The following is a 26852-nucleotide window of genomic DNA, read 5'->3' on the forward strand; positions in this document are numbered from 1 at the left end:
GCCTGGCCATTGATTTCCATTCACTGCCATGGCAGCAAGTACTAGAAATGGAACTAGGATGATCCCTACTCCCCCTGGATTCTTCTCTACTGTTCTAGCAAGAAAAACATGGTTGTCTTGTTCAAAACATACTCATTTGGAGGCAAGTGGTTTTTCTGTATCTACTTGATGGTCCTCTCTGTTATGAACAGCCAGTGTATAAAGAGTGGTAAAATGCAATAATAGTGTGTTAATGCTCTCTTGAAAAGAACTAAGCTGTCATTCTGCCTTCTGTACACTAGAAACAGGTGAAAATAGCATGCAGGTATTTGTGTGAGAAATTTTACACAGTATATATTACCAAGAACTAGGAAGTTAACATGGAATGTTTGAGGATACTTGAAATATTAAGATCCTATATCTGGTTTGGTTTCTCTAGGGTTCTCAGTTTAATGGAAAGATTTAGCTTAATATTCAAATAATCAACTTGTTTAAAGACTTTTTTCAGAGCAGTTTTAGGTTTATAACAAAATTGTACAGAGGTACAAAAATTTCCTGTATACTCGCTGTCGCTATGCATGCATAGCCTCCCCCGTTATCAACATAACTCACCTGAATGGTACTTTTTTCTTTTTTTTACCAAGGATGAACCTACATTGATACATCAGAATCACCCCCAAGTCCATAGTTTATTTTGGGGTCCAGTTTTGGTGTTGTATGCTCTGTGGGTTTGGACAAATGTATAATGACATGTGTCCATCACTATAGTATCAGAGTATTTTCACTGCCCTAAAAACCCTCTATGCTCTTAACATTCATCTTTCCTTCCCTCCCCCTCACAACCACTGATGTTTTTATATCTCCATAGTTTTACCTTTTCCAGAATGTCTTAGCGTTGGAATCATACAACATACAGCCTTTTCAAATAGGCTTCTTTCATGTAGTATTATGCATTTAAGTTTCCTCCATGTCTTTTCATGGATTGATAACTCACTTCTTCTAAATGCTGAATAATACTCCATTGTCAGGATGCAGCACATGTTATTTATCCATTCACCTACTGAAGGACACCTTGGTTGCTTCCAAGTTTTGACAGTTATGAATAAAGCTGCTTAAATATTCATGTACAGATTTTTGCCTGGACGTAAGTTTTCAGCTCCTTTAGGTAAATACTAAGCACAGTTTCTGGATCACATGGTAAAAGTATGTTTAGTTCTAGAAGAAGCTTTCAAACTGTCTTCCAGAGCAGCTGTACCACTATGCATCCCCACCAGCAGTGAATGAGAGTTCCCATTGTTCCACATCTTCACCCACATTGTATGTTGTCAGTGTTGCAGATTTGGGGCATTCTAAGTAGGATGTAGTAGTATCCTGTGGTTTTAATTTGCGTTTTCCCTAACGAAATATTATGTGCAGCATCTTTTTATACTTATTTGCCATCTATATATCTCCTTTGGTCAAAGTCTTTAGACCATTTTTAATTGAATTATTTGGTTTCTTACTGTTGAGTTTTAAGAATTCTCTGTACATTTTGGATAAAAGTCCTTTGTCAGATGTGTCATTTGCAAATATTTTTTTCAGTCTATGACTTATCTTCTAATCCTCTTGTTATTGTCTTTCACAGAACAGAACATTTTCATTTAATCAAGTCACTTATTTAATGAAGTCATTTCATTTAATGAAACTTATCAGTTATTTCTTTCATAGCTCATGCTTTTGGTATCTAAACAGGCATTGCCATACCCAAAGTGATACAGGTTTTCTGACTTATTTTCTGAGTCTTATTATAATTTTTGCATTTTACATTTAGCTTAGTCTGTGACCCATTCTGAGTTGATTTTTGTGAAGTGTGTAAGATCTGCGTTTACATGCGCTTCTTGTATGTGGATGTCCAGTTGTCCCATTTCAGCTTGTTGAAAAGACTATCTTTGCTCCATTGTATTGCCTTTGTTCTTTGTCAAAGATAAGTTGACTGTGTTTGTGGGGATCTATTTCTGAGCTCGCTGTTTTATTCCATTGATCAATGTGTCTACTCTCATGCCAGCACCACACTGTCTTGATTACTTCAGCTTTATAGTAAGCCTTGAAGCTGGGTAGTGTCAGTCCTCCAGCATTACATTTCACCTTGAACACTGTGTTACCTCTTCTGGGTCTCTTGCCTCTCCACATAAACTTTAAAATGTTTGTTAATATCCATCAGGTAACTTGATTGGGATTGACATTGACTCTGTAAGATCAAGTTGGGAAGAACGAATATCTTGACAATATTGAGTCTTCTTATCCATGAACATGGAATATCTATTTAGTTCTTGATTTCATTCATCAGAGTTTTGTGGTTTTCCTCAAATAAATCATATACATATTTTATTAAATTTATGCATAAGTATTTCAAAAATTTGGTGCTAATGTAAATAGTATTGTATCAATCAGTTTGAAAAATCTTGAAGGACATTGGAAGGATGGTACAAAAAACAAAACAGATTCCATTACAAAGAGTTAACTGTACCTTCCTTAAATTAGGAATCAGCTATGAAAACGAGCAGAAAGGGAAGTTTCACTCCAGAATAGATAGAATTTCTGTAACTAATTTAGTAGTGACAAAGGAAAAAGAAGTAGGATACTCTAGAATTGTTTCCTCTAGTGCAATGAAAGGACGCATTTCCTTTTTTTTTTTTTTTTTTTTTTGCCATGCCCATGGCATGCAGAAGTTCACAGGCCAGGGATTGAACCCACGCCACAGTGGTGACAACACTGAATCCTTAACCGCTAGGCTGCCAGGAAACTCCCTAAGACATTTCTGAAGTCTGTAGGGAATCGACCCATCACCCCAGGGACATTGCATTTGAGCTTAATGATTGGTGTTCTGTTGATCTATTTGCATATTTATAGAGTCCATAGTTATTGGCATGGTAATCCTGAAGGGCCTTACTTTTCTACTTTTGTTTCTTGTTTTTCTTTCTCTTAAAGAAAATGCATTACCATTTCACCTGAAGAAGGAGTAAGTTACAATAAATGTTAAAGGGAAGCAGAAAATTTTTAAATACACATGTGTATATATCTGTAAATTTTATGTAACAAAGAGGTTTTCAAAAAGCCTCAGTGAGAGAAAATGACAAAGAAATGTTCCATTGCATAGATCAGATAAGGTTAAACTTTGTAAAGTCCATTGTTGCAAATCAATACAGTAAAATTCCATAAAAATCTGGGCCCCCAACTGTTCTGAATTAGTAAAACATTTGAATTATACACTATATCTTTAATTCAGGTATTCATTATTTTCAGGTATATAGTATAACTTAACTGCTAATACTATATTTCACAGTAGATATTCTCTCACACCAGCAACATCTGTTTCCATATAAAAAGCGATTATCTTCAGATATGCTTAAATTTTTAATGTTTTAATAGATTAAACATGCTATCCTGCACTACTAAAGTTGTAAAGAGGGAAACTTAACCAGGTTGATTTATCACAAATTTTGGTTCATTGGCAAAAAAATCAAGGAGGTTTTTCATGGGTTTTATATTCTGCCTACTAAAGGAAGCTTAAAATACAGAAATTTAAAATGATTTTTATTCATTTTTTAAAGTTTTATTTAAATATGGTTGATTTACAATGCTGTGATAATTTCTGATACACAACAAAATTATTCAGTTATAGATATATACACATCCATTTTCTTTGAGATTCTTCTCCCATCTAGATTATCACAGAATATTGGGTAGAGGTCTCTGTGCTCTACAGCAGGTACCCGTATACCTCAGTGTGCATATGCCAATCCCAAACCCCAGTCCATCCCTCCCTCCCCACCTGTCCCCTTTGGTAACCATAAGTTTGTTTTCAAAGTCTATGAGTCTGCTTCTGTTCCGCAAATAAGTTCATTTGTATGTTTTTTTAGATTCCACATATAAGTGGTATCATACGATATTTGTCTTTCACTGTCTAACTTCACTTAGTAAGAGAATCTCCAGGTCCATCCATATTACTGCAAATGGCATTCTCTCATTCTTTTTTTTTTGGTGGAGTAGTATTCCATTGTATATATGTTCCACATCTTCTTTATCTGTTCATCTGTCAGTGGACATTTAGGTTGCTTCCATGTCTTGGCTGTTGTCACTAGTGCTGCTAAGAACATTGGGGTGCATGTATCCTTGTGAATTACGGTTTTCTCTGGATAGATGCCCAGGAGTGAGATTTCTGGATCATATGGTAGTTCTTATGTTTTTTTAAATAAGTATATTCATGGTCACATATCTATAGATTATAATTTAGGAGTTCCCACTGTGGTGCAGTGGGCTAAGAATGAGAGAGGGAGAGGGAGGGAGAGAAAGAGAGGAATGAAGGAAGGAATTAGAGTTCAAAAAATGGTCAGACATAGGTTGGATTTTATTTTTTTTTAAGTACTATTGAATAGCTGCCGTAAGTTTATTAGAGGAATTCTAAAAGGAAACGTTTTTCTCTTACATGACAAGTCTTCATTGCTGAAAAGTGAATTTTTAAAAAACAATCCAATGTTTTTCAAAACAAGAAAAAGGTTTAACTTTTAAACCTATTCATTCTATAACTTACTTATGTTAAATATTTAGATTTACTTTTATTTTATGCCCTTGGCCTAAAAGAATAAATTCATCTCTCATATGTGTGAGAACACTCAATGGATACTGATATATGAAAATAAGTTGCTGTTAAAATATGAGGAGCTTATCATTTTACAGAATTATTAGTGTTTTGTTTATTTATTAGAAGGATTAATCCTGAGGGCAAAGAAGAAAATAGGACATAATGCAGGCAGACGGCTTTACAACACAGGAGCACAAGCAGCTTGAATAATGGAAATCACACTGTGACTGGTGTGGATAACCAGGGACCCATAATGATGGAGTGACTTCCTGCTGTTGAAACCAGCTGAGATCAATAGGACAGGCAGGTTAGCCTGGCCACGAGAATGCCCCAAATGTTGATTTCCTACTTGCCTGTACAAACAGGAAATTGATACCAGACCAAACATAGCATTTCTTCCCCAAAATTTCCTCCCGTGGCTACCCTGTTCCCCAAAGAAGTCGTCATGTTAGTGATCACCATCAGAAAACTCTCTGGCTCCAGTTGCCATGCTAGCTAATCACAGAAGATACCATCATAAACCTTGGTCCTGGGTGTTTGATTTTATTCATATATTTGATACATATTTCACTGTATTCAGCTACGTAGAATCGTGTGCTCAGCCTGTTATTTGCAGGCTGGTCCTTGAGCACGACAGTGAACTTATATGGGCTTGAACGTGTAACTGTTCACGGTAGCATGTGTTTATAGATGCGTCAGATTTGTTTCTGCTGAACCATGATGGGAACTCCAGTAGCACATGTTTATGAAGCATTTGGAGACTGTTATGAAATTTTCTCTAGTGGCCTAGTTTTCCATAAGAAATTCAAAATGAAGGTAAAGACGATATTTACAATAAGGTGTCACTTAGGACTTATTTCTTTAGAGAAATGTATCAAATATGGAAATCTACTCTTAGTTAAATAATATTAATGGGCAAAGTAGTATTACATTTTAGGACTGGCAGGCCTAGATGGTTCCATATATAAAAATATATATAGTTCATTTTGTGAACTACAATTTATCCACAATGCCCTTATTTTCTGAATGCCATCCTAATAGTCATCCATATAAAACTATACAGAAAATGCATCAGTGTGTTTCAGGAAGGGAAGGAGCATGAAGAATCATGCAGGGCACATCTTAATGGGCCAGGCCTGGATCTGTCTCCCTCTCCTGACCCCACCCCACAGAACACATTCTTTTGCTCTGAACTTGGTCTTCTGTCCACAGCTAACTGCAAGGGAGTCTTAGAAACACAGTCTTACTATGTACTACTTACCCTCTGATGACAGTAACTGGAGTGTCCTTTCTAAGTTTCAAAGAGTGAACATGCAATAAATAATGATACTGTTGTTAACTCTATAGAAAGATTGTTACAGTGTACAAATCCCTTTCCTATACATGCATTTACAAATGTGACCTACATTCTGATTTTACTTTTGTTTTCTTTGTCTAATTAATCACACAAAAGAAGGGAAGAATTACGTTTCAGTGGAAAAGACATGAGACTTGAAAGTCAGACAGCACACATTTGTCCCTGACTTCATCATATGATAGCTGTGTGATTTGAAAGTTATTTAACCTCTCCTGAGCCTCCTATTTTCTCTTCATAAAATAGAGAGGCACATTAGCATTTTGTATTGAGTATCAAATACAAAGCATACTGTCTGGCACCAGCATAGGGACTCAGTGGTAGCTTTGGCAATATTTTTTGAATGTTTTCAATCAAAAATACATGGCCTTTCTTTTACAGGGACGCCAGATGCATTTTCCCAGTTACTCACCTGCCCTTATTGTGACAGAGGATATAAGCGCTTTACCTCTTTGAAAGAACACATTAAATATCGCCACGAGAAGAACGAAGATAACTTCAGCTGCTCCCTGTGCAGTTACACCTTTGCATACAGAACCCAACTTGAACGTCACATGACCTCCCATAAATCAGGAAGAGATCAGGTAGGTGAAAGGACTCAGGGTTCACTGACTTGCCAAGCTGGGAATTCACTTCTCCCTAGAAGGCAAGGGCTTTAATCTACTTCACAATTAAAGAGGGGTACTGGAGTGTCTTGTCTGCAGCCTTCTAAAAGTGAAAGTGATTATTTATTTGGATTATCTGGTTATTTCTCAGTTAAAAAGCAGCATATGAACACTATTTTAGAGGTAACTGAGTTTTTTTCTTTTTCAGATAAAGTCTCTTTCAGCTTGATTCAATAATTGTGCTTATACCAAAACAAATATATAACCAGGAGGCCTAAGAGTAATTTAGGTTATGAGGCAGCAAACGGAGGGCAGAATGTCTGCCTTTCTGGTCTTTGAAAATCATACTGTGACCTAAAGATAAGCATTTCCATGTCTTATTAATTTATTCATTCACCAAATATTTGGGTTTGGATTCTGTGTCAGGCACAAGAATGGAAAAGATGAGTGAAGCCCCTGACAGTAGAGGACGTGTTTTAGTAAGTGTTAGATAACAGGTAAGCTAGAAAAACAGGTAGAATGAAGAAAAATACAGCAGAGTAAGGGGATAGAGAGTGACGTGACGTGGTGCAGGATGGACTGATAAGGGAGTGAGGGAAAGAGAGGGCCCAAGGATGATTCCAAAGTTCAGGACCTAAGCAATGATCAAGAAAATGAGGGTGTTATTCACAAAGGGAAGAAACACTGGAGGAGGAGCCAGTTTTCAGGAGGGAAAAGAGAAGTTCAGTGCTTGTCGCGTGAGCAGTTGCCTGTGGCTTTCCAGTGGGGATCATCTAGGATGCAGCTGAGGAGGGAACAGTCTGGGGAGCTCGTTTGGGGACTGTCACCATATATTTGGGTTCAAAGCCATGGGTTTGGGGGAAGGGGAGCCAGATGGATGGTAAGCACTCGTTCGCTTTCCTTCCTGTCGGAAGGACAGAGGAAAAGTCCAGCCAAGGAGAACATGAAGCAAGCGCAGGTTGAGTTAAGCCTCTGAAACGTGGGTAGAATCTTACCAGTCACAGTTAAGGGGAAACAAGGCCAAGAAATAAGGGACAGTATAAAGGAGAGCAAGGGGATGAAGAGTAGCATGTGTGAGACTCACTTACTCACTGCGGCGTGGACTCCTCATAGAGATTTGGTGAGGGGTAAGCCTGGGAGGCCAGCGCTGTCACCCTGGAATCCACAGGCTCAGAGTCTAGGCTCAGCGGTTAATGAGAATCCTCTAGAAATTTATCAGCAGAATTTATTGAATAATTCAATGTAGGCAGTGCTTTTGTAAAATTAAAAAGGGTGCAGAATATATCTGAGATATATAAAATATATAAAAATATTGGATTTGATAAACCAGACAGAAAGTTACTATAATCCATATTTGGCTGAAAAGATAGTAGTATTTTTTTTGTCTTTTTGCTATTTCTTGGGCCGCTCCCACGGCATATGGAGGTTCCCAGGCTAGGGGTTGAATCGGAGCTGTAGCCACCAGCCTACGCCAGAGCCACAGCAACACAGGATCCGAGCCGTGTCTGCAACCTACACCACAGCTTAGGGCAACGCCGGATCGTTAACCCACTGAGCAAGGGCAGGGATTGAACCCGCAACCTCATGGTTCCTAGTCAGATTCGCCAACCACTGCGCCACGACGGGAACTCCCTATTTTTTTTTAAATAGGGAGTTTCAGATTAAGGTTCATTTTGGAAATAGCAAACATATTAGAGACAGGATAAAGTCCTGGAAAAGCCCAGCCCTTTTTTTTTTTTTTTTTTCTGTTTAGTTACCATGCCTTAGAAAGATGACTGAATGTTCTGGACCTTAGTTTCTTCATCTGTAAATCAGAGTGCAGGCGAGAGAGAGATCATCACTGGCTCCTAGTAAAGTGTAGATTGTTCCTGCTAAGGTGCTGTTTTGCTTAGCACAGTGATTATGATACGCACTCTAGAGAGTGGAGATGTTCCTTTATGTCCAAATTCTGTTGCCACTCTCACCCTCCTTTTCGGTAATATTCCAAGAGTTAAATTTTTGCGATGCTACAATTTGAGGCCTTTAAAAAAGCAAAAGAATCACTAACACATTACTTTTAGCAGATTGGATGTTCTTTATGTTATGTCTAAAGGTTTTTGCTTTATAACTAAAATACCAACTCTTTCTTGCAGAGACATGTGACGCAGTCTGGGGGTAATCGTAAATTCAAGTGCACTGAGTGTGGAAAAGCTTTCAAATACAAACACCATCTCAAAGAGCACTTAAGAATCCACAGTGGTAAATATTTGGGTTTTTTTGTATACCTTGAATATCATAGCAAATATCATCATAAATTAACATTGCATGTGATCTACACACACAATTAGAAACTTGGCTTTTCTTTTAGGATAGAGACTAATTGGAGAAACTTTCTCCTTATAAATGGTATTTTTCTTAGAATCTCAATCTTTGACAAAAGGTTATCAAGTTAATATGAGACACTCCACATTTCCTCATCAGAATATAGCATGTTTTACCAAGACGTACAACCTAAAAACCCTTTAGCTTCCCGGTGAATGTTCATTTCATTGCCTCTTTGGCACAGTTAACAAGGGGATAATAAAGGGAATAGAGGGACTGTGTGCACAAGGAAATGAGGAGAGGGAGATCCTCTTTCCAGGAGAGAAGTAGAAATGGACTGCAGAGTGGAAGTGGCAGGAGGGCCATGTGGCCTCATGGGAGGGGAGGGCAGGGCAGTGCCCCTCCAAGGAGAATTTAAAGGCGAAGTATACTCCGCCCTCATCTCACCCTCCTGTTCTGCACTGTTCATTGTCTACATCTTTACTTACAAAATGAACATTTCTATATGGCGGAAATAATATGTCTCTTTTAGAAACTTATAAACAAAGAAAGCTCTATTTACATTTCTGTAGAGGCTCTACTTCCATGAAAGCTATTAAGAAACTCAGTAGCTTTTCTGAGGAGATGTTAATTTGTGCTGGATATTAGATTCCAGTTATAAGGGATATCATATGGTATTTGCCTTTGTCTTTCTGGCTCATTTCACTCAGTATGAGATTCTCTAGTTCCATCCATGTTGCTGCAAATGGCATTATGTCATCCTTTTTATGGCTGAGTAGTATTCCATTGTGTATATATACCACTTCTTCCGAATCCAATCATCTGTCGATGGACATTTGGATTGTTTCCATGTCCTGGCTATTGTGAATAGGGCTGCAATGAACATGCGGGTGCATGTGTCTCTTTTAAGTAGAGCTTTGTCCGGATAGATGCCCAAGAGTGGGATTGCAGGGTCATATGGAAGTTCTATGTATAGATTTCTCAGGTATCTCCAAACTGTTCTCCATAGTGGCTGTACCAGTTTACATTCCCACCAGCAGTGCAAGAGGGTTCCCTTTTCTCCACAGCCCCTCCAGCACTTGTTATTTGTGGATTTATTAATGATGGCCATTCTGACTGGTGTGAGGTGGTATCTCATGGTTGTTTTGATTTGCATTTCTCTTATGATCAGTGATGTTGAGCATTTTTTCATGTGTTTGCTGGCCATCTGTATATCTTCCTTGGAGAAATGTCTATTCAGGTCTTTTGCCCATTTTTCCATTGATTGATTAGTTTTTTTGCTGTTGAGTTGTATAAGTTGCTTATATATTCTAGAGATTAAGCCCTTGTCAGTTGCATCATTTGAAACTATTTTCTCCCATTCTGTAAGGTGTCTTTTTGTTTTCTTTTGGGTTTCCTTTGCTGTGCAAAAGCTCTTCAGTTTGATTAGGTCCCATGGGTTTATTTTTGCTCTAATTTCTATTGCTTTGGGAGACTGACCTGAGAAAATATTCATGATGTTGATGTCAGAGAGTGTTTTGCCTATGTTTTCTTCTAGGAGTTTGATGGTGTCCTGTTGTATATTTAAGTCTTTCAGCCATTTGGAGTTTATTTTTGTGCATGGTGTGAGGGTGTGTTCTAGTTTCATTGCTTTGCATGCAGCTGTCCAGGTTTCCCAGCAATGCTTGCTGAATAGACTTTCCTCCTCAGAAAAGAAAATCATGGACTTGGAGAAGAGACTTGTGGCTGCCTGATGGGAGGGGGAGGGAGTGGGAGGGATCGGGAGCTTGGGCTTATCAGACACAACCTAGAATAGATTTACAAGGAGATCCTGCTGAATAGCATTGAGAACTATGTCTAGGTACTCATGTTGCAACAGAAGAAAGGGTGGGGACAAAAACTGTAATTGCAATGTATACATGTAAGGATAACCTGACCCCCTTGCTGTACAGTGGGAAAATAAAAAAAAAGGAAAAAAAAAAAAAAAGAAACTCAATAGCGCCCCTTGTTGCATTATGAACTCTCATCTCCTGATTGATTGCCATGTGTTATTTACGATGTAAATAATGACAAAGAAACGTTAGCTAATGAGTGGGAAATTATGGGTGTCTTCCCATTGCTCATCTTGTGAAAATTATTGTATTGACAGTTAGATTTTACAAATGCCACCTGCAAAAGAGTACCATTGAGTGGCTTTGTGAGGGCTGGTTGGTGATATCTACATTTCATTTTGGAACTGCACTCCTAGGTGCTGTGCTGAATCACGCAACCAATTTCTCCATGTTAAGCTTGTATCCTGCTACTTTGCTTAATTTGCTGATCAGTACGAATAGTTTGTGTGTGGAGTCCTTAGGGTTTTCTATATCATGTCATCTGCATAGAGTGACAATTTTACCTTTTTTCTTCCAGTTTGGATACCTTTTATTTCTCTTGTTTGTCTGATTGCTGTGGCCAGGACTTGCAGTACTATGTTGACTAGAAGTAGTGAGAGTGGGCACCCTTGTCTTGTTCCAGATTTTAGTGCCGAAGGCTTTCGGCTTTTCTCCATTGAATATTATATTGGCTGTGGGTTTGTTGTAAATGGCTTTGTTCCCTCTCTACCCATTTTGGTAAGAGTTTTTATCATGAATGGATGTTGGATCTTGTCAAATGCTTTTTCTGCAGCTATTGAAATGATCATGTGGTTTTTGACTTTTTTCTTGTTAATGTGGTGTATGATGTTGATTGATTTGCATATATGGAACCATCCTTGTGAATCTGGGATGAATCCCATTTGGTCGTGGCATATGATCTTTTTCAGTTTTTTTACTCAGTTGGCTAAAATCTTGTTGAGAATTTACATGTTTATATTCATCAAAGATATTGGCCTATAATTTTCTTTTTTAGTAGTATCTTTTGTCTGGTTTTGGTGTTAGGGTGATGGTGACCTCAGAGAATACCTTTGGGAGTGTTCTTTCTTCTTCAACCTTTTGGAAAATTTAAGAAGGATGGGTATAAATTTTTCTTTGTGTGTTTGGTAGAATTCACCTGTGAAGCCATCTGGTCCTGGACTTTTGTTTGTAGGGAGTGTTTTTATTACATATTCAATTTCATTTCTAGTGATTGGTCTGTTCAATTGATCTATTTCTTTTTGATCCAGTTTTGGCAGGCTGTATGTCTCTAGAAAGTTGTCCATTTCTTCTGTGTTGTCAAATTTGTTGGCATATAGTTGTTCATAGTATTCACTTAACGGTTTTTTGTATTTCTGAAGAATCCGTTGAGAGTTCTTTTTCATTTCTTATTTTGTTTACTTGAGTTCTTTCTCTTCTTGGTGATTCTGGCCACAAGTTTGTCAATTTGGTTTAGCCTTTCAAAGAACCAGCTCTTGGTTTTATTGATGTTTTTCTATTGTTTTCTGAATCTCTATGTTATTGATTTCCTCTCTGATCTTTATGATTTGCTTCCTTCTGCTGACTTTATTGTTCTTTTTCTAATTCTTTCAGGTGGTGGATTAAGTTGTTGATTTGAGATTTTTCTTCTTTTCTGAGGAAGGCCTGTATTGCTATGAACTTCCCTCTAAGAACTGCTTTTGCAGCATTCCATAGATTTTAAATAGTTGTGTTTTTATTATCATTTGTCTCTAAGAGTTTTTTAATTTCCCTTTTGATTTCCTCATTGACCCATTGGTTTTTAGTAGCATGTTGTTTAGTCTCCGTGTAGTCAGTTTTTTTTCATTTCTTTTCCTGTGATTAATTTCTAGTTCCATGCCATTGTGGTTAGAGAAGATACTTGAAATAATTCCTGTACTCTTAAATTTGTTGAGTTTAGTTTTGTGCCCCACTATGTGGTCATTCCTTGAGAACGTTACATGGTGCATTTGAATAGAATGTATATCCTGGGGGTTTTTTTTGGATGTAATGTCCTGCAAAGTCTGAAGTTTCCATTTTGTCATTTAGGATCTCTGTTGTCTTGATTTTCTGTCTAGAGGATCTGTCCATTGACGTGAGTGGGGTGTTAAATTCTCCTATTATTGTATTCCCATCAATTTCTCCTATGTCTGTTAGCATTTGTTGTATGTATTGGGTGCTCCTATATTAGGGGCATATAGCATTTGTTGTATGTATCTGGGTGCTCCTAAATTAGGGGCATATGTATTGACAATTGTAATATCCTCTTCTTGAATGGATCCTGTTATTATTAAATAGCGTCCTTCTTTGTCTTTCTTTATGGCCTTTGTTTTAAAGTCTATATTGTCTGATATGAGTACTGAGACTCCTGTTTGCCTGTCTTTTCCATTTGCATGAAATATCTTTTTCTATCCCCTCACTTTCAATGTATATGTGTCCTTTGCTCTAAGGTGAGTCTCTTGTGGGCAGTATATTGTAGGCTCTTGTTTTTTTATCCAGGCTGCCACCTTGTCTTTTAATTGGAGCATTCAGTTCATTGATATTTAATTATTGATAAATATGTATTTGTTGCCATTTTAAACTTTTCCAGTTGATTCTGTATTTCTCCTTTGTTCCTTTCCTTTTTGGTTGGATGATTTCCATTTATTTTATGCTTGTGTCCTTTTCTTTTTAGTTTTTGTGAATGTAATGTTTGGCTTGGTTTTGTGGTTGCTCTGTTTTTCAAATGTGTTAACCCCTTCCAATATATGCTTGCTTTAGCCTGATAGTCATATAGGCTCAAACACATTCTTTAAAAAGAAAAGAAAAAGTATAGATTTTCTTTCTCTCCTTCCCCACAGTTTGATTTTTGAAGTCCTTTTTTAACATCTTCATGTTTGTCCCTTTGCTGTTCCTTGTGTTTATTGTCACTTTTACAGTAGGATTTTTTTTTCCTTTTAGATCTATATATTGGCTTATTTAAGTGATTGCTTTCCAATTGTAAATTCCTCCATCCTACTTCTTACTTCTTTTTTATTTAGAGGAGCCCTTTCAGTATTTCTTTTCGAATGGGTTTAGTATTGCTGCACTCTTTTAGTTTTTGTTTGTTGGAGAAATTTTTTATTTTTCCTTATATTTCAAATGATATTCTTGCTGGGTATAGTACTCTAGGCTGCAGATTTTTCCCTTTTAGAACTTTGAATATATCTTTCCACTCTCTTCTGGCTTTTAATGTTTCTGTAGAGAAATCAGCTGAAAGCCTTATGGGGGTTCCCTTAATATTAACTCTTTTTCTCTTGCTGCCTTTAGAATCCTCTCTTTAGTTTTTGCCGTTTTTATTATAATATGTCTTGGTATGGGCCTGTCTGGGTTCAACCTGTTTGGGGCCATCTCTGCTTCCTGCATCTTAATCTCTGTTTCTTTAGCTTTGGCAAGTTTTCACCCATAATTTCTTCAAATATATTTTTCAATCTCCTTTTCTTTTTCTTCTCCTTCTGGAATCCCTATTATGTGTAGATTGGCCTGCTTTATATTATCCCATAGATCTCTTATATTGCTTTCATGTCTTTTCATTTGGCTTTCTGTCTGCTCTCCTGATTGGGTGATTTCCATTTTTCTGTCTTCCAAGTCACTAATTCGTTCTTCTGCATTATTCATTCTGCTCTTCAATGCCTTTAGCTCAGCTTGTGTCTCTGCAAATGAATTTTCTAATTTTTCTTGGTTCCTTATATTTTCTAGTTCGCTCTGTATTACTATCTGTATTACTGTTCATATCCACCTTAATTCCTTCCTATTCACTCTTAATTCCTTCAGTATTTTCACAATCTCCTTTTTGAAATTGAAGTCTGTTAGACTGCTGAGGTCTGTTTCATTATTTGCTCCTTCAGTTGAATTCTCCTGTTCTTTTAACAGGGAATGGTTCCTGAGCTTCTTCATTTTGCTTATATTTTTCTTATTCTGTGAGTTTAGGGAAAACAATTACTGTAGTCTTGGAGGGCTATTTATATGCTCGAGTGCTCCAGTATTTTGCTAGGGCTTAATTTTTATTTTTAGGGTGCTGCACGTGCTTTCAGGGAGATGGAGGCACTAGGCAGGGCTGGTAGCCAGTGCCTGGTTGCTGGGCCCCTGACAGTGGCAAAGACCAGGGGAGGATGGCACAGGCTGCTCCTAGTTGCAGGGCCCTGGGAAGTGACAGTGATCAGGCATGGGTAGGTGGCACCCAGAGCATTTGGCAGTGGTAGCAGCAGGGTGGATGTATTCCCATGGGAGTGAGAACAACAACGGGTGGTGCTCAGTTGAAGTGCCCTCTTTGCCAACCTCTGAGGTGACTCGGGCCACAGGTGGTGTCTCCTAGTGGTGGTGGGCCACACCCCCCTCTGGGGGGTTCACAGACTCCTGGTGGTGGTGGGCCACACCCCCCTCTGGGGTCTGAGATGACTGCTGTGGTTTGTCCCTGCTGCCTGTAGATCACACATGAAGTGCCACGTTGGGCTTAACCCTCTACTTCCCTTAGCCCACACAAGAGGTGCCCAGCCACCCATCCCCTGCACAAGAGGTGCTCAGTCACCTGTAGCCTGAGCAAGTGGTGCCTCTCCACCCATAGCCTGCACCAGAAGCACCCAGCCCTCTGAGATTCTGCGCATGGAAAAATATCCCTGTGGCAGTCTGCACCCCCCTCCTGTGGCCTTCCCCAACAATGGCGCTTTGCTTCTTCTGTGGGCCCTGACCTCTCCTGGGTTCCCTTAGCTGTGGCATTGCACTGTGTAGCCCATGGCTTTTGGCTCCCCTGCGCATGGCACACTGCTCCCTAGTGCACCAGACTGTCTCCACACAGCCAACCCTAGTCCTCTCCAGAGCCTGAGTCTCTGTGCCCAGCACCTGCCTGAGCATCTCAGGTGGTGGTACAGATGGTGGTGCAGCTCTCACTCTGCTTTGCCCTCTTTAGTCAAGCTGCTGCTCTTTCTCTGTGACTTTGAGGTCCCTCTGTCTTGGCTGATCTCCCTGCCAGTTAGGTGGCTTCCCAGGGTATGGGTTACTTTCCTCTTTAACTGCTCCCGCTCAGGAGTGCTAGTCCAATCCTGATTCCTTCTCTCTCTCTCTCGCTCTCTCTCTTTTATCTTTTGTTCGACCCAGTTATGTGGAGGGTTTCTTGCCCTTTGTGGAGGTTTAAGGTCTTCTGCCAGAATTCAGTAGATATTCTGTGTGAATCACTATACTGTAGATGGTTTGTTTGTGGGAGAAGGTGAGTGCCACACTTTGTTCCTCTGCCATCTTGATCCTTCTCCTGGAGCAGTGTTAATTACATTTATCATGTTGTACTTTGCATCCCTAGTACTATTTACCTATTTATAACTAAAAGTGTGTCCCTTTTGACCACCTTCATCCAGTTTACCTTCCCTCGGCCCTCTCCTCTGGGAACTACAGATCTGATCTCTTTTCCTGTAAGTTTGCTTTGAAATATAATTGACTTAGACCTCTATGTTAGTTCCTATTACACAACATAGTTATTTGATATTTGTATACATTTCTAAATAATCACCACAATAAGTCTAATTAACAATATGTCACCAAAGATACTACATATTTGTTGACTGTATTCCCCCACACTGTACATTTCATACATTTATTTTGCAACTGGAAGCTTATGCCTTAATTTCCTTATCTATTACTTTCTTCCTCCAGTCCTGCCTCTCTGGCAGCCACCTGTTTTATTATGTTTGTTCATTTATTTTTTAGACTCCACATATATATGAAATATACAGTATCCATTTTTGTCTGACTTATTTTACCCAGAGTAATACCCTCTAGGTCCATTCATGTTGTCATAAATGGCAAAATTTCATTTTTGTATGGCTGAGTAATATCACATGGTATGTAGATAACATATCTTCTTTATCCCTCTGTTGATAGACTTTAGGTTGCTTCCTTAATCTTGGCTATTTTGAAAAATTCTGCAGTGAATGTAGTCTTTTCTAATTAGTGTTTTCATTCTCTTTGACTAAATACCCAGAACCAGAATTGCTGGATTTTTAAGGTGGTTCTGTTTTTGATCTATTGAGAAACCTCCATACTGTTTTCAATAGTGGCTGAACCAATTTACACTCCCACCAACAGTGGCCTAGTGTTCCCTTTCCTCCACATCCTTGCCAGTACTTTTCATTTGTTGTCTTTTTTATAGTAGTCATTCTGACAGGTGTGTGCTGATATCTCATTGTGGTTTTGATTTGCATTTCCCTGATAATTAGTGATGTTGAGCATCTTTTCATGTGCCTGTTGGCCATCTGTATATCTGTTTTAGAAAAGTGTCTATTCAGATCCTCTGCCCATTTTTAATTAAGTTGTTTTTTTCTTTTGACATTGAGTTGTGTGAGTTCACTATGTATTTCACATAGAGGTTACAGTGTTTGCAGATATCTTCTTTTGAGTATATGGCCTTTTCATTTTGTTCATAGTTTCCTTCTTTATACAGAAGCTTTTTAGTTTGATGTAGTCCCATTTGTTTATTTTTGCTTTTGTTTCCCTTGCCTGAGGAGACATATCCAAAAAGCTAATATTAAGATCAATGTCATGGCTCAGCAGTAATGAGCCCAGCCAGTATCCAGGAGGAGGTGGGTTCCATCCCTGGCCTCGCTCAATGTATCAAGGATCCAGCGTTGTTGTGAACTGTGGTGTAGGTCGCAGACATGGCTCGGATCTGTTGTTGCTGTGGCTGTGGTGTAGGCCAGCAGCTGCAGTTCTGATTCAGCCCTAGCCTGGGAATTTCCATATACCTCGGTTGCAGCCCTAAAAGGAAAAAAAAAAAAAAAAGTGAAAGATGTTTTCCTCTGGAAGTTTTATGGTTTTATGGTTTCAAGACTTACATTTAAGAGTTTTAATCCATTTTGAATTTATTTTTGTGCATTGTGAGGGAAATAGTAGCTTTATACTTTTGCATGTAGCTGTCATTATCCCAACACTATTTATTAAAGAGGCTATCTTTTCCCCACTGTATAGGAGGTATACTCTTGCCTCCTTTGTCACAGATGAATTGCCCTTATAAATATGGGTCCATTTCTGGGATCTCTCTTCTGTTCCATTGACCTATGAGTTTCTTTTTGTGCCAGTACCATGCTGCTTTGATTACTGTCACTTTGTAGCATAGTTTTAAATCAGGGCACATGATACCTCCAGATTTGTTCTTCCGTCTCAAAATTGTTTCAGTTAGTGTTTCCATACAAATTTTAGAGTTGTTCTAGTTCTATGAAAAAAATGCTGTTGGTATTTTGATAGGGATTACATTACATTAAATCTATAGATTGCCTTGAGTAGAGTATTACACTCATTCTAACAACATTCATTCTTCCAGTCCATGAACAGAGTAAATCTTGCCATCTTTTTGTGTTGTCTTCACTTTATTTCATTAGAATCTTATCGTTTTCCTAGTACAGATCTTTTATCTCTTTAGGTAGATTTAGTCCCAGGTACTTTATTCTTTTCGATGTGATTGTAAATGGGATTATTTTCTTAATTCCTCTTTCTGATAGCTTGTGGTTAGTATGTAGAGATGCAACAGATTGCTGTATATTAATATCATATCCTGCAGCTTTACTGAATTCATTGATGAGCTCTGGTTATTCCTGGTAGCACCTTTCAGATTTTCTTTGTATACTATCGTGTCACCTGAGACAGTGATAGTTTTGCTTCTTCCTTCTAATACCTTGTTGAATAAGTGGCAACTTTGTCTTGTTCCTGATCCTAGAGGAAATGCTTTCAGCTTTTCTCCACTGAGTATGATGTTAGCTCTGGGTTTGTCATATATGGCCTTCATTATGTTGAGGTATATTCCCTCTGTATACACTTTGTTGAGAGCTTTTATCACAAATGGATATTGAAGTCTGTCAAAGGCTTTTTCTCTATTAATATCATATGATTTTTATTCTTTAATTTATTAATTGAGGTATATCACCTTGATTTGTGGATATTAAACCATCCTTGCATCCCTGGCATAAATCCCACCCAATCATGGTATGCATGGTCCTTTTAATGAATTGTTGAATTCAGGGTGCTCATATTTTGTTGAGTTTTGTATCCATATTCATCAGAGATATTGGCCTGCAGTTTTCTTTTTTGTAGTGTCCTTGTCTGGCTTTGGTATCAGAATGATGCTGGCCTCATAGACTGAGTTCCAAAATGTACATTCCTCTGCAGTTTATTCAAATAGTTTGAGAATAGGTGTTACAAAAATAAATTTTTAGTAACTTCCCTTCTTACCAGAAATGATTTGAAGCTGTTGATAGAAATATAGCTAATTTAAGGGAGTTTTTAAAAATGTTAAAATTAGGGTAGAGGAAGGAAAAGAAAACTTAAAGTAAGAGTCATATACAAAATGAATGTAATATGGTCCTATTGTAGTTAAAAGGATTTATCATATCTTATATGACAGAAAATTGGGAAGCACAGATCATACCAAAGATTGAAATATGTCCAGAAACAAGAAGTTGATATTTAATCACAAAATCCTGCATTGGTAGTTAAAAATACATCTCAATCAATTAGTAAATAGGGAGCTAAAATCTGTAGTACCTAAGAAAAATTTTAGGAGTTTGGATGGTTGAGAGCTTTATATAAGCTAATATTCTGCTGCTCCTTTAGAAGATAGGGCAAATTTAGGCCACATCATGGAACACAAACTCCCACTCTGCTCTGCTGTCCATTCATTGTGTATTTATGTCTGTCTGACTCTTATATTAAATAATTTTAATACAGAAAGAAATTTTAAAACATAAGAAAAAGACAGGGATGAAATAAACATGTGAAAAAAAGGAATAGTATGAATTCCTTTGCACATGCTAGAAGTGACCACAAATTAGGCTCTAAGGCTTAAAAGTAAGAAAACTGTAATTAGTGACCAAGACTGAGCAGTTTCTTTAAGTAAAAAGAACAGAAACTGTTGCTGGAAAAAACTCTTCTTGATACTAAGTCCATGGAGAAAATTGTTCCTTGAAGCATCATTAAGAAGAAAGAACAAAACATAGTTTATATCATCCTCAGAAATATCCTTAAAACAATACAGCAGAGAATTTGATAATGTTTTCTTTCTAAAATAAGATTCTTCAGTAGAGGCCAGTGACATTTCACCAAAGTACGATTCAGAAAAAGCACTGCACCAGCGTGGCCAGTGGGTCCTGTCCAAGCCTACAGCTCCTAATGGTCTGGTTAATTACAAAGAGAGATTTTCAGGCGGGGCTACTCAGTGTCACCCCAGATAAATACAGAAACTGAGGGGAAGCGTTTAGAAACTATTATACCAAGACAGTGCTGGGACAGTTTCATTGTGTTTTATACAATACTTGGTCCATAGTAAATTAAAAGAAAAAAATCAACGATTAAAAACAAGTGATCCTTCACCACAAATAGTTTTGAAAGCACTATTTATAGGGTACCTAGTAATAAATTAACTGCATATCCTTCAGGAAGCCTCTAATTTTTTTTTCCCAACTGAGTTTTTAAAAGATACTGAGGATCAGGTTTCTAACTTACTCCTGAAATTGCCTAGACTGTTGCTTTCTCCTGATACCCGTGAAATGAACCCTGTGCAGAATCACATGGGTCACTGTCTTTGACTTCTGCCTGTAGGAACTCAGGCTAAGAAGGTCACCACCCCTAAGTGCAGAGAAGGTGCAAGAGAGCACTGGTGCCTGGGCTCTGACCTTCCCCAGCAAGTCACCTGGGTCTGTGGTGTGCTCTTGTCATTTTAGCCTGGAAACTTTGACATCTGGTGCAACCAAACACCCACCTCAGCCATTTAAGAGAAGTCAGTGGTCATCATGCACCTAACTTAGCGGCACATTCCTGATAGAACCTCCAGGGCTCAGTAGCTACAAGCACTAACCTAGATTGGTAAATTAAGTGATAATACTTTAGTTATAATCCATAACACTGTAAAGCTACAATTAGAAAGAAGGGTTTTTCTAACAATCATGGAGACTTTGACTTCAGAAGATTGTTCTGCAAACTTTCTAGCAAGGGTAAAATGTCAGGCTAATTCCCAACAATAATCATGATAACTAGCACTTATTGGACACCTGTGTACAAACGAATCCCACTTATTTATATGCAGTAAGTCACATAGTTCTCACAATAACCCTATGAGCCAGATGCTACTATTTCCTCCTGTTTAACCCTGAAGAAGAATGGAGGTGCAGAGAACTTAATGAGCCTGTCCAGAGTCATTCGGCAGGGACTGGCACCACTGGGTCCCCAGCACAGGCATCCTGACTCCAAAGCCTCTGCCCTACCCATTGTGCCCCTCTGCCTTGTTGCTTGTAAAGATAAAAATAATCGATATTAGAGATGCTTATTTTCCTGGTGAGCAAGAGAACAGGCAAGTAGTTCATCTAAAAATATCTTCAAATAATTAAGAATGTTGAAGAAAGAGAGATAGTAGGGCATATCCCTTGTTTTACCCCCAGTGGAAATTTTTATCTCATGCATTTTGAGGATTGAACCACATTTCAGATGTCCCATTGGAAAGATACTGATAAACTGGAAAATTTCCAGAGGTGAGTTAAAGTGGGTAAGGCTTCTGAAAACCATGTCCCTCGAGGAATGTTTAAAAGATATGGCTATGTCTAACATACACAAGAGAAATTTAAAATACATGCAACAGCTCTTCATCAATTTTAAAGTCTAGCCTGTAGAAGAAAAATTAGACTAGTGCTATGTGGCCACAGAAGCAAACTAGTACAGGGAAGTGGATATTCTAACAGGCGACTTGGGCTTAGTGCTCAACCTTCATCTTACTGCCTTTTGAAAGAATCACCACCATTTATTGAGAGCACACCGAACTGCATTTTGCTGTATAATTTCATCTGACTGCTGCAAAGACCCATTGAGTATCTACATGTTTATGCATCAACACCCTGAGGCCTGGAAGGGCTAAGAAAACAGCACATGACAGAGCCCTGGTCCTCAGCAGAGCCACCCTGGACCGTCTCTCCATAAAGGAGTTTAAGCAGAGGAGCCAGTGACAAGGACGATGTAAAATAAACTCCTCATTGGGAAGGAAGCCGTGTCAGAGTGCTTGTTAGATCCCGGCCAGTACTCGTTTGATTCCTCAGATAAATGTCTGAGACAAGATAATGTGCTTGTTTTAAACTTTATGACATTGAAGTTACTTTACTAGCTGAGCTTACCTTGACTTTTTTTTGCTGCTTTCCTTTATATTAAAAAGAAAGGGGAGATTAGAGACTTCATTTGGATACTGAGTAGATAATCAGCATCACATTTCAAATTTTACAATTAGCCACTCCTTTATCTAAAAAGGTTTAGAGAGCATCTTCATGACTGCACTGCAAGAAGTGCAGCGGAGTAAAGGGCACACAAGCCCAGAGTTTCCTACCTCCCTGAACTTGGGAGGTGGTATCCATTAAATTATAAATGATCAACTATAACTATGTATTAAAATTCAAGTAAAAAAGTCTGGGTTGTATGAAAATACTCCATTTAGCTAGCTCACTGCTTCTCAAAGCACTCTGTCAAAGTATCCCTAACAGCCCAGAAGGACAAATGCTGTGACCCCCAGAAAGTCTAGGGGAGCGTTTACGGGAAGCCTCGGCAAGCAGGAGGCTTCTGTGACATTGTGTAAAATGTGAGGGAAAAAACAAATGGTGCATTTGTGCATCATAGCATAACCTGTGTTTTAATAGCAAGATAATGTTTTAAATTACCATACCACTGTCCCTAAAGTTGAAACTCCAAGATGCTCTTCAAACCTGGCAGAACATTGCCTGATATATCCAGAAGTATGCACATCCCAGTCTAATAAGCCACAGCTTGTAACAATACCTGGTTTTTAAGAAACCTTATGGATATGGAAGGAGAGCATGTTTAAGTCTGAGGAGGGATTTTACCTGCGTTCCTTTTCTCTAACATTAATTTCCCTTACAGATGATTCAGTAGAATGAAATGTAGAAAGTTACATAGGTTGGTGAAACAGGGTAAGAAGGAAATTACTTGAAAGAGTAGGATATAATATATTCGATATTTGAGAATGATTTGAACTTTTCAGAGTTAGCAGAAATATGGCACACACATGCGGAGGAGATTCTCTGCTTGGTTAGCATGCATAGCTCAGACTGATGTTTTACTGGCATTTATAACATGTAAATAGGTTTTGACCTTAAAGTAATGATTCTAAATAAAACTGTATCCCAGGCATACATGGTAACCCCTTTTTATTTAATTTTTTTTTTAATTTTCCCACTGTACAGCAAGGGGGTCAGGTTATCCTTACATGTATACATTGCAATTACAGTTTTCCCCCCACCCTTTCTTCTGTTGCAACATGAGTATCTAGACATAGTTCTCAATGCTATTCAGCAGGATCTCCTTGTAAATCTATTCTAGGTTGTGTCTGATAAGCCCAAGCTCCCGATCCCTCCCACTCCCTCCCCCTCCCATCAGGCAGCCACAAGTCTCTTCTCCAAGTCCATGATTTTTTTTTCTGAGGAGATGTTCATTTGTGCTGGATATTAGATTCCAGTTATAAGTGATATCATATGGTAACCCCTTTTTAAATTGGTATTGTTGTTTCAGGGAAAGTATGAATACATAAGAATTTATGGATGTAATTTTTTTTGTTGTTTAGGAGAGAAGCCATATGAATGCCCAAACTGCAAGAAACGTTTTTCCCATTCTGGTTCCTACAGCTCCCACATCAGCAGTAAGAAGTGCATCAGCCTGATGCCTGTGAACGGGCGACCCAGAGCAGGGCTCAAGACCTCGCAGTGTTCCTCCCCTTCCCTCTCGGCATCCCCGGGCAGTCCCACCCGACCACAGATACGGCAAAAGCTAGAGAATAAACCCCTTCAAGAACAACTTTCCGTAAACCAAATTAAAACTGAACCTGTGGATTATGAATTCAAACCCATAGTGGTTGCTTCAGGAATCAACTGTTCAACCCCATTACAAAACGGGGTTTTTAGTGGTGGTGGCCCCTTACAGGCAACCAACTCTCCTCAGGGTGTGGTGCAGGCCGTTGTTCTGCCGACAGTGGGTTTGGTGTCTCCCATAAGTATCAATTTAAGTGATATTCAGAATGTACTTAAAGTGGCAGTAGATGGTAATGTAATAAGGCAAGTTTTGGAGAATAATCAAGCCAATCTTGCATCCAAAGAACAAGAAACAATCAATGCTTCATCCATTCAGCAAGGTGGCCATTCTGTTATTTCAGCCATCAGTCTTCCTTTGGTTGATCAAGATGGAACAACCAAAATTATCATTAACTACAGTCTTGAACAGCCTAGCCAACTTCAAGTTGTTCCTCAGAATTTAAAAAAAGAAACTCCAGTCCCCACAAACAGTTGCAAAAGTGAAAAGTTACCAGAAGATCTTACTGTTAAATCTGAGAAGGACAAAAGCTTTGAGGGAGGAGGAAGGAACGACAGCACCTGCCTTCTGTGTGACGACCGCCCAGGGGACGCCAGCGCACTGGCAGAGCTGAAGCACTGTGACCTGAGGCAGCCCGCCCAGCCCCCGCCACTCCCAGCCCCGGAGGCTGACAAGCCCGAGGCCTCGGACCCCTCGGGCTCCGGAGAGGGCGGTTTGTCCCCGAGTCGGCCACCTCTAAAGAACCTCTTGTCTCTTCTCAAGGCATATTATGCTCTGAACGCTCAGCCAAGTGCAGAGGAGCTCTCCAAAATTGCCGACTCAGTGAACCTTCCACTGGACGTAGTGAAAAAGTGGTTTGAAAAGATGCAGGCCGGACAGGTTTCCGTGCAGCCTTCTGAACCGTCTTCTCCTGAACCGGGCAGAGCCAACCTCCCTGCAAAGAGCGACGATCAGCCTCCACCACCAGATGCAGACGAACCCCAGGACAGCACGGGACACCAACAGAGTCCACTGAAGATAACCAGCTCCCCCGTTTTACCAGTGGGGTCAGCCGTCAATGGCTCCAGAAGTAGTACATCCCCCCCTCCCCTCTCAACCTTTCCTCATCCAGAAACACACAGGGTTACTTGTACACGGCAGAGGGCGCAGCCGAAGAGCCCCAAGTAGAACCTCTGGATCTTTCACTACCAAAGCAGCAGGGAGAGTTACTGGAGAGGTCCACTATCACTAGTGTTTACCAGAACAGTGTTTATTCTGTCCAGGAGGAGCCCTTGAACTTGTCTTGTGCAAAAAAGGAGCCACAAAAGGACAGTTGTGGTACAGACTCAGAACCAGTTGTAAATGTAATCCCACCAAGTGCCAACCCCATAAACATTGCTATACCTACAGTCACTGCCCAGTTACCCACCATCGTGGCCATTGCCGGCCAGAACAGTGTCCCGTGCTTGCGAGCGCTAGCTGCCAACAAGCAGGCCGTCCTCATCCCCCAGGTGGCATACACATACTCGACGGCCGTCAGCCCCGCGGTCCAGGACGCACCCCTGAAAGTGATCCCGCCAAATGGAAATCAGGTAAACCCTCCCCACCCTCTACAACTGGTCAGATGCCAGTTTGACTTACCTCAATGAGTTTTTCCAATAAAAACCCATCACAGATAGAGCCAAGCAGGTTGTTAAGCTTTCCTTTTTGAAAGGAAATAGATGAATGTGTGCCTAAGCTTTTGTGTTACCACATCTGCAGCTGTTCACTAACCCAGGGTTTAGTTTCCAACTGAAGCTTAAAGTTTTACTCTGCTGTGAAAAAGGCTAATAAGTCTCAGCTACAGATTGACTGAAACTAAAGACAGGAAGAGGGAGGTAAAATTGGAATACTCCCTAACTGGATTTCTGTTTTTCTACTTAGGTTACCAAAATAAGTACCAGTTTCTGCCTTGATGTGATCACTAAAATGAAAATTTGTTCACAGACATTTCATGCCAGGCACACTTAGCTGTCACCTTTTATGTGTTAACACCTATGTTTATAAAAGGGTTTAATTAAATAAAAATTAAGTATATATTCATCTAATGAATTTGCTGATGATTGTATAAGCCATAAACTAGTATTCAGTCATAATATACATACGGAAATACAGTTGTGAATCTGTGTATGTATTTTCCTCTTTAACTCCATCAAATCCATGAAGGTTTTTTGTTTTTTGTCTTTTTTTTTTTGGCTGCACCTGCAGCATGTGGAAGTCCCCAGGCCAAGGATCAAACCCTCACCACAGCAGTGATCCTAGACTCACTGTGACAATCCCAGATCCTTAACCTGCTGAGCCACCAGGGAACTCCAACAGAGTTTTGATAGAGCCATTTTAAGAGACTGTCGTGTGTCTCATTGTCCAGGCTTTTTCTATGTCACTGACCCTGATATCTCTCCATTTTTTTTCCATCAATTTCTGATTGAATAAGATGAATACTAAAGACAAATTTGATCTTTTATCCAAATATATACTGTAAGTAGGTGCCACTAAAATAATTACGATATCTGCCTCAAGTATGTTTTGCTGCTTTTTCTCCTTGAATATTGCTACCACTTGGGCTTTTTGTAATTGTGGTAGCTCTTGAAAATTTTTTCACATGACTAAATTTTTCACTACATCTAAATTTTCAATGTATAAAACACTGTTCACACCTTTGATTAACAAAGGGGGAACCACTAACATTTTTCAGTTAATCATCTGACTAGATTAAATAACAATGAAAATAGAGTCCCGTTAGCACCATTGGCAGCCTACAAATGACAGGAAAATGGCTGCAGCTCTCCCACCTTACAAAGATGAAAGAAACGTGGAAAACCTCTGAAGTTTTAGAAAATCTGTGAGGTTAGAATGGAAGACTTTAAACAAGATGCAGGACCTTAGGGAACCCAGTCCCATTACAGGCTCCCTAAAGGATTCTTCTACCTACATGAGAGCCTGTTGCCCAGAATCATCTCCCTGAGACAGCCTGAAACTCTAAAGATTCACTTTGCCTAGCAAGTATTCTCATTTGAAAATACAGACCCTCCTGCATTGTTTTTCCATCTTGTGCCTTAGAAAAGTGATAGAGCACACCTATCTCTTTTTAAGGACACAACGGAGTTTAGTTCACAAAACTCTGAAGTCTGGAAGATACAAATTAAAGACCCCTTTTTTAAAAACATAGAACTTAATTTTTGTTTAGTGAAACCCAGGATATAAAAAGGAAGGTAAGTGTGATGCAGTTTGGAATTTGTGATTATTTAATAAACTCATCA

The 26852-nt window shown here is 39.1% G+C and overlaps 1 protein-coding gene across 1 annotated transcript in view; it reads left to right on the forward strand.

Annotated features, from left to right (window-relative positions):
- ZEB1 (zinc finger E-box binding homeobox 1) overlaps nt 1-26852 on the forward strand; it is a 203026-nt gene that overhangs the window by 173003 nt on the left and 3171 nt on the right. Inside the window, 4 exon segments of the mRNA XM_021064196.1 lie at nt 6336-6538; nt 8692-8797; nt 23333-24649; nt 24652-25145. Coding sequence (XP_020919855.1) covers nt 6336-6538; nt 8692-8797; nt 23333-24649; nt 24652-25145 — 2120 coding nt within the window.

The sequence above is a fragment of the Sus scrofa genome, chromosome 10, assembly GCF_000003025.6.
Source record: "Sus scrofa isolate TJ Tabasco breed Duroc chromosome 10, Sscrofa11.1, whole genome shotgun sequence".
Classification (NCBI taxonomy): Eukaryota; Metazoa; Chordata; class Mammalia; order Artiodactyla; family Suidae; genus Sus; species Sus scrofa.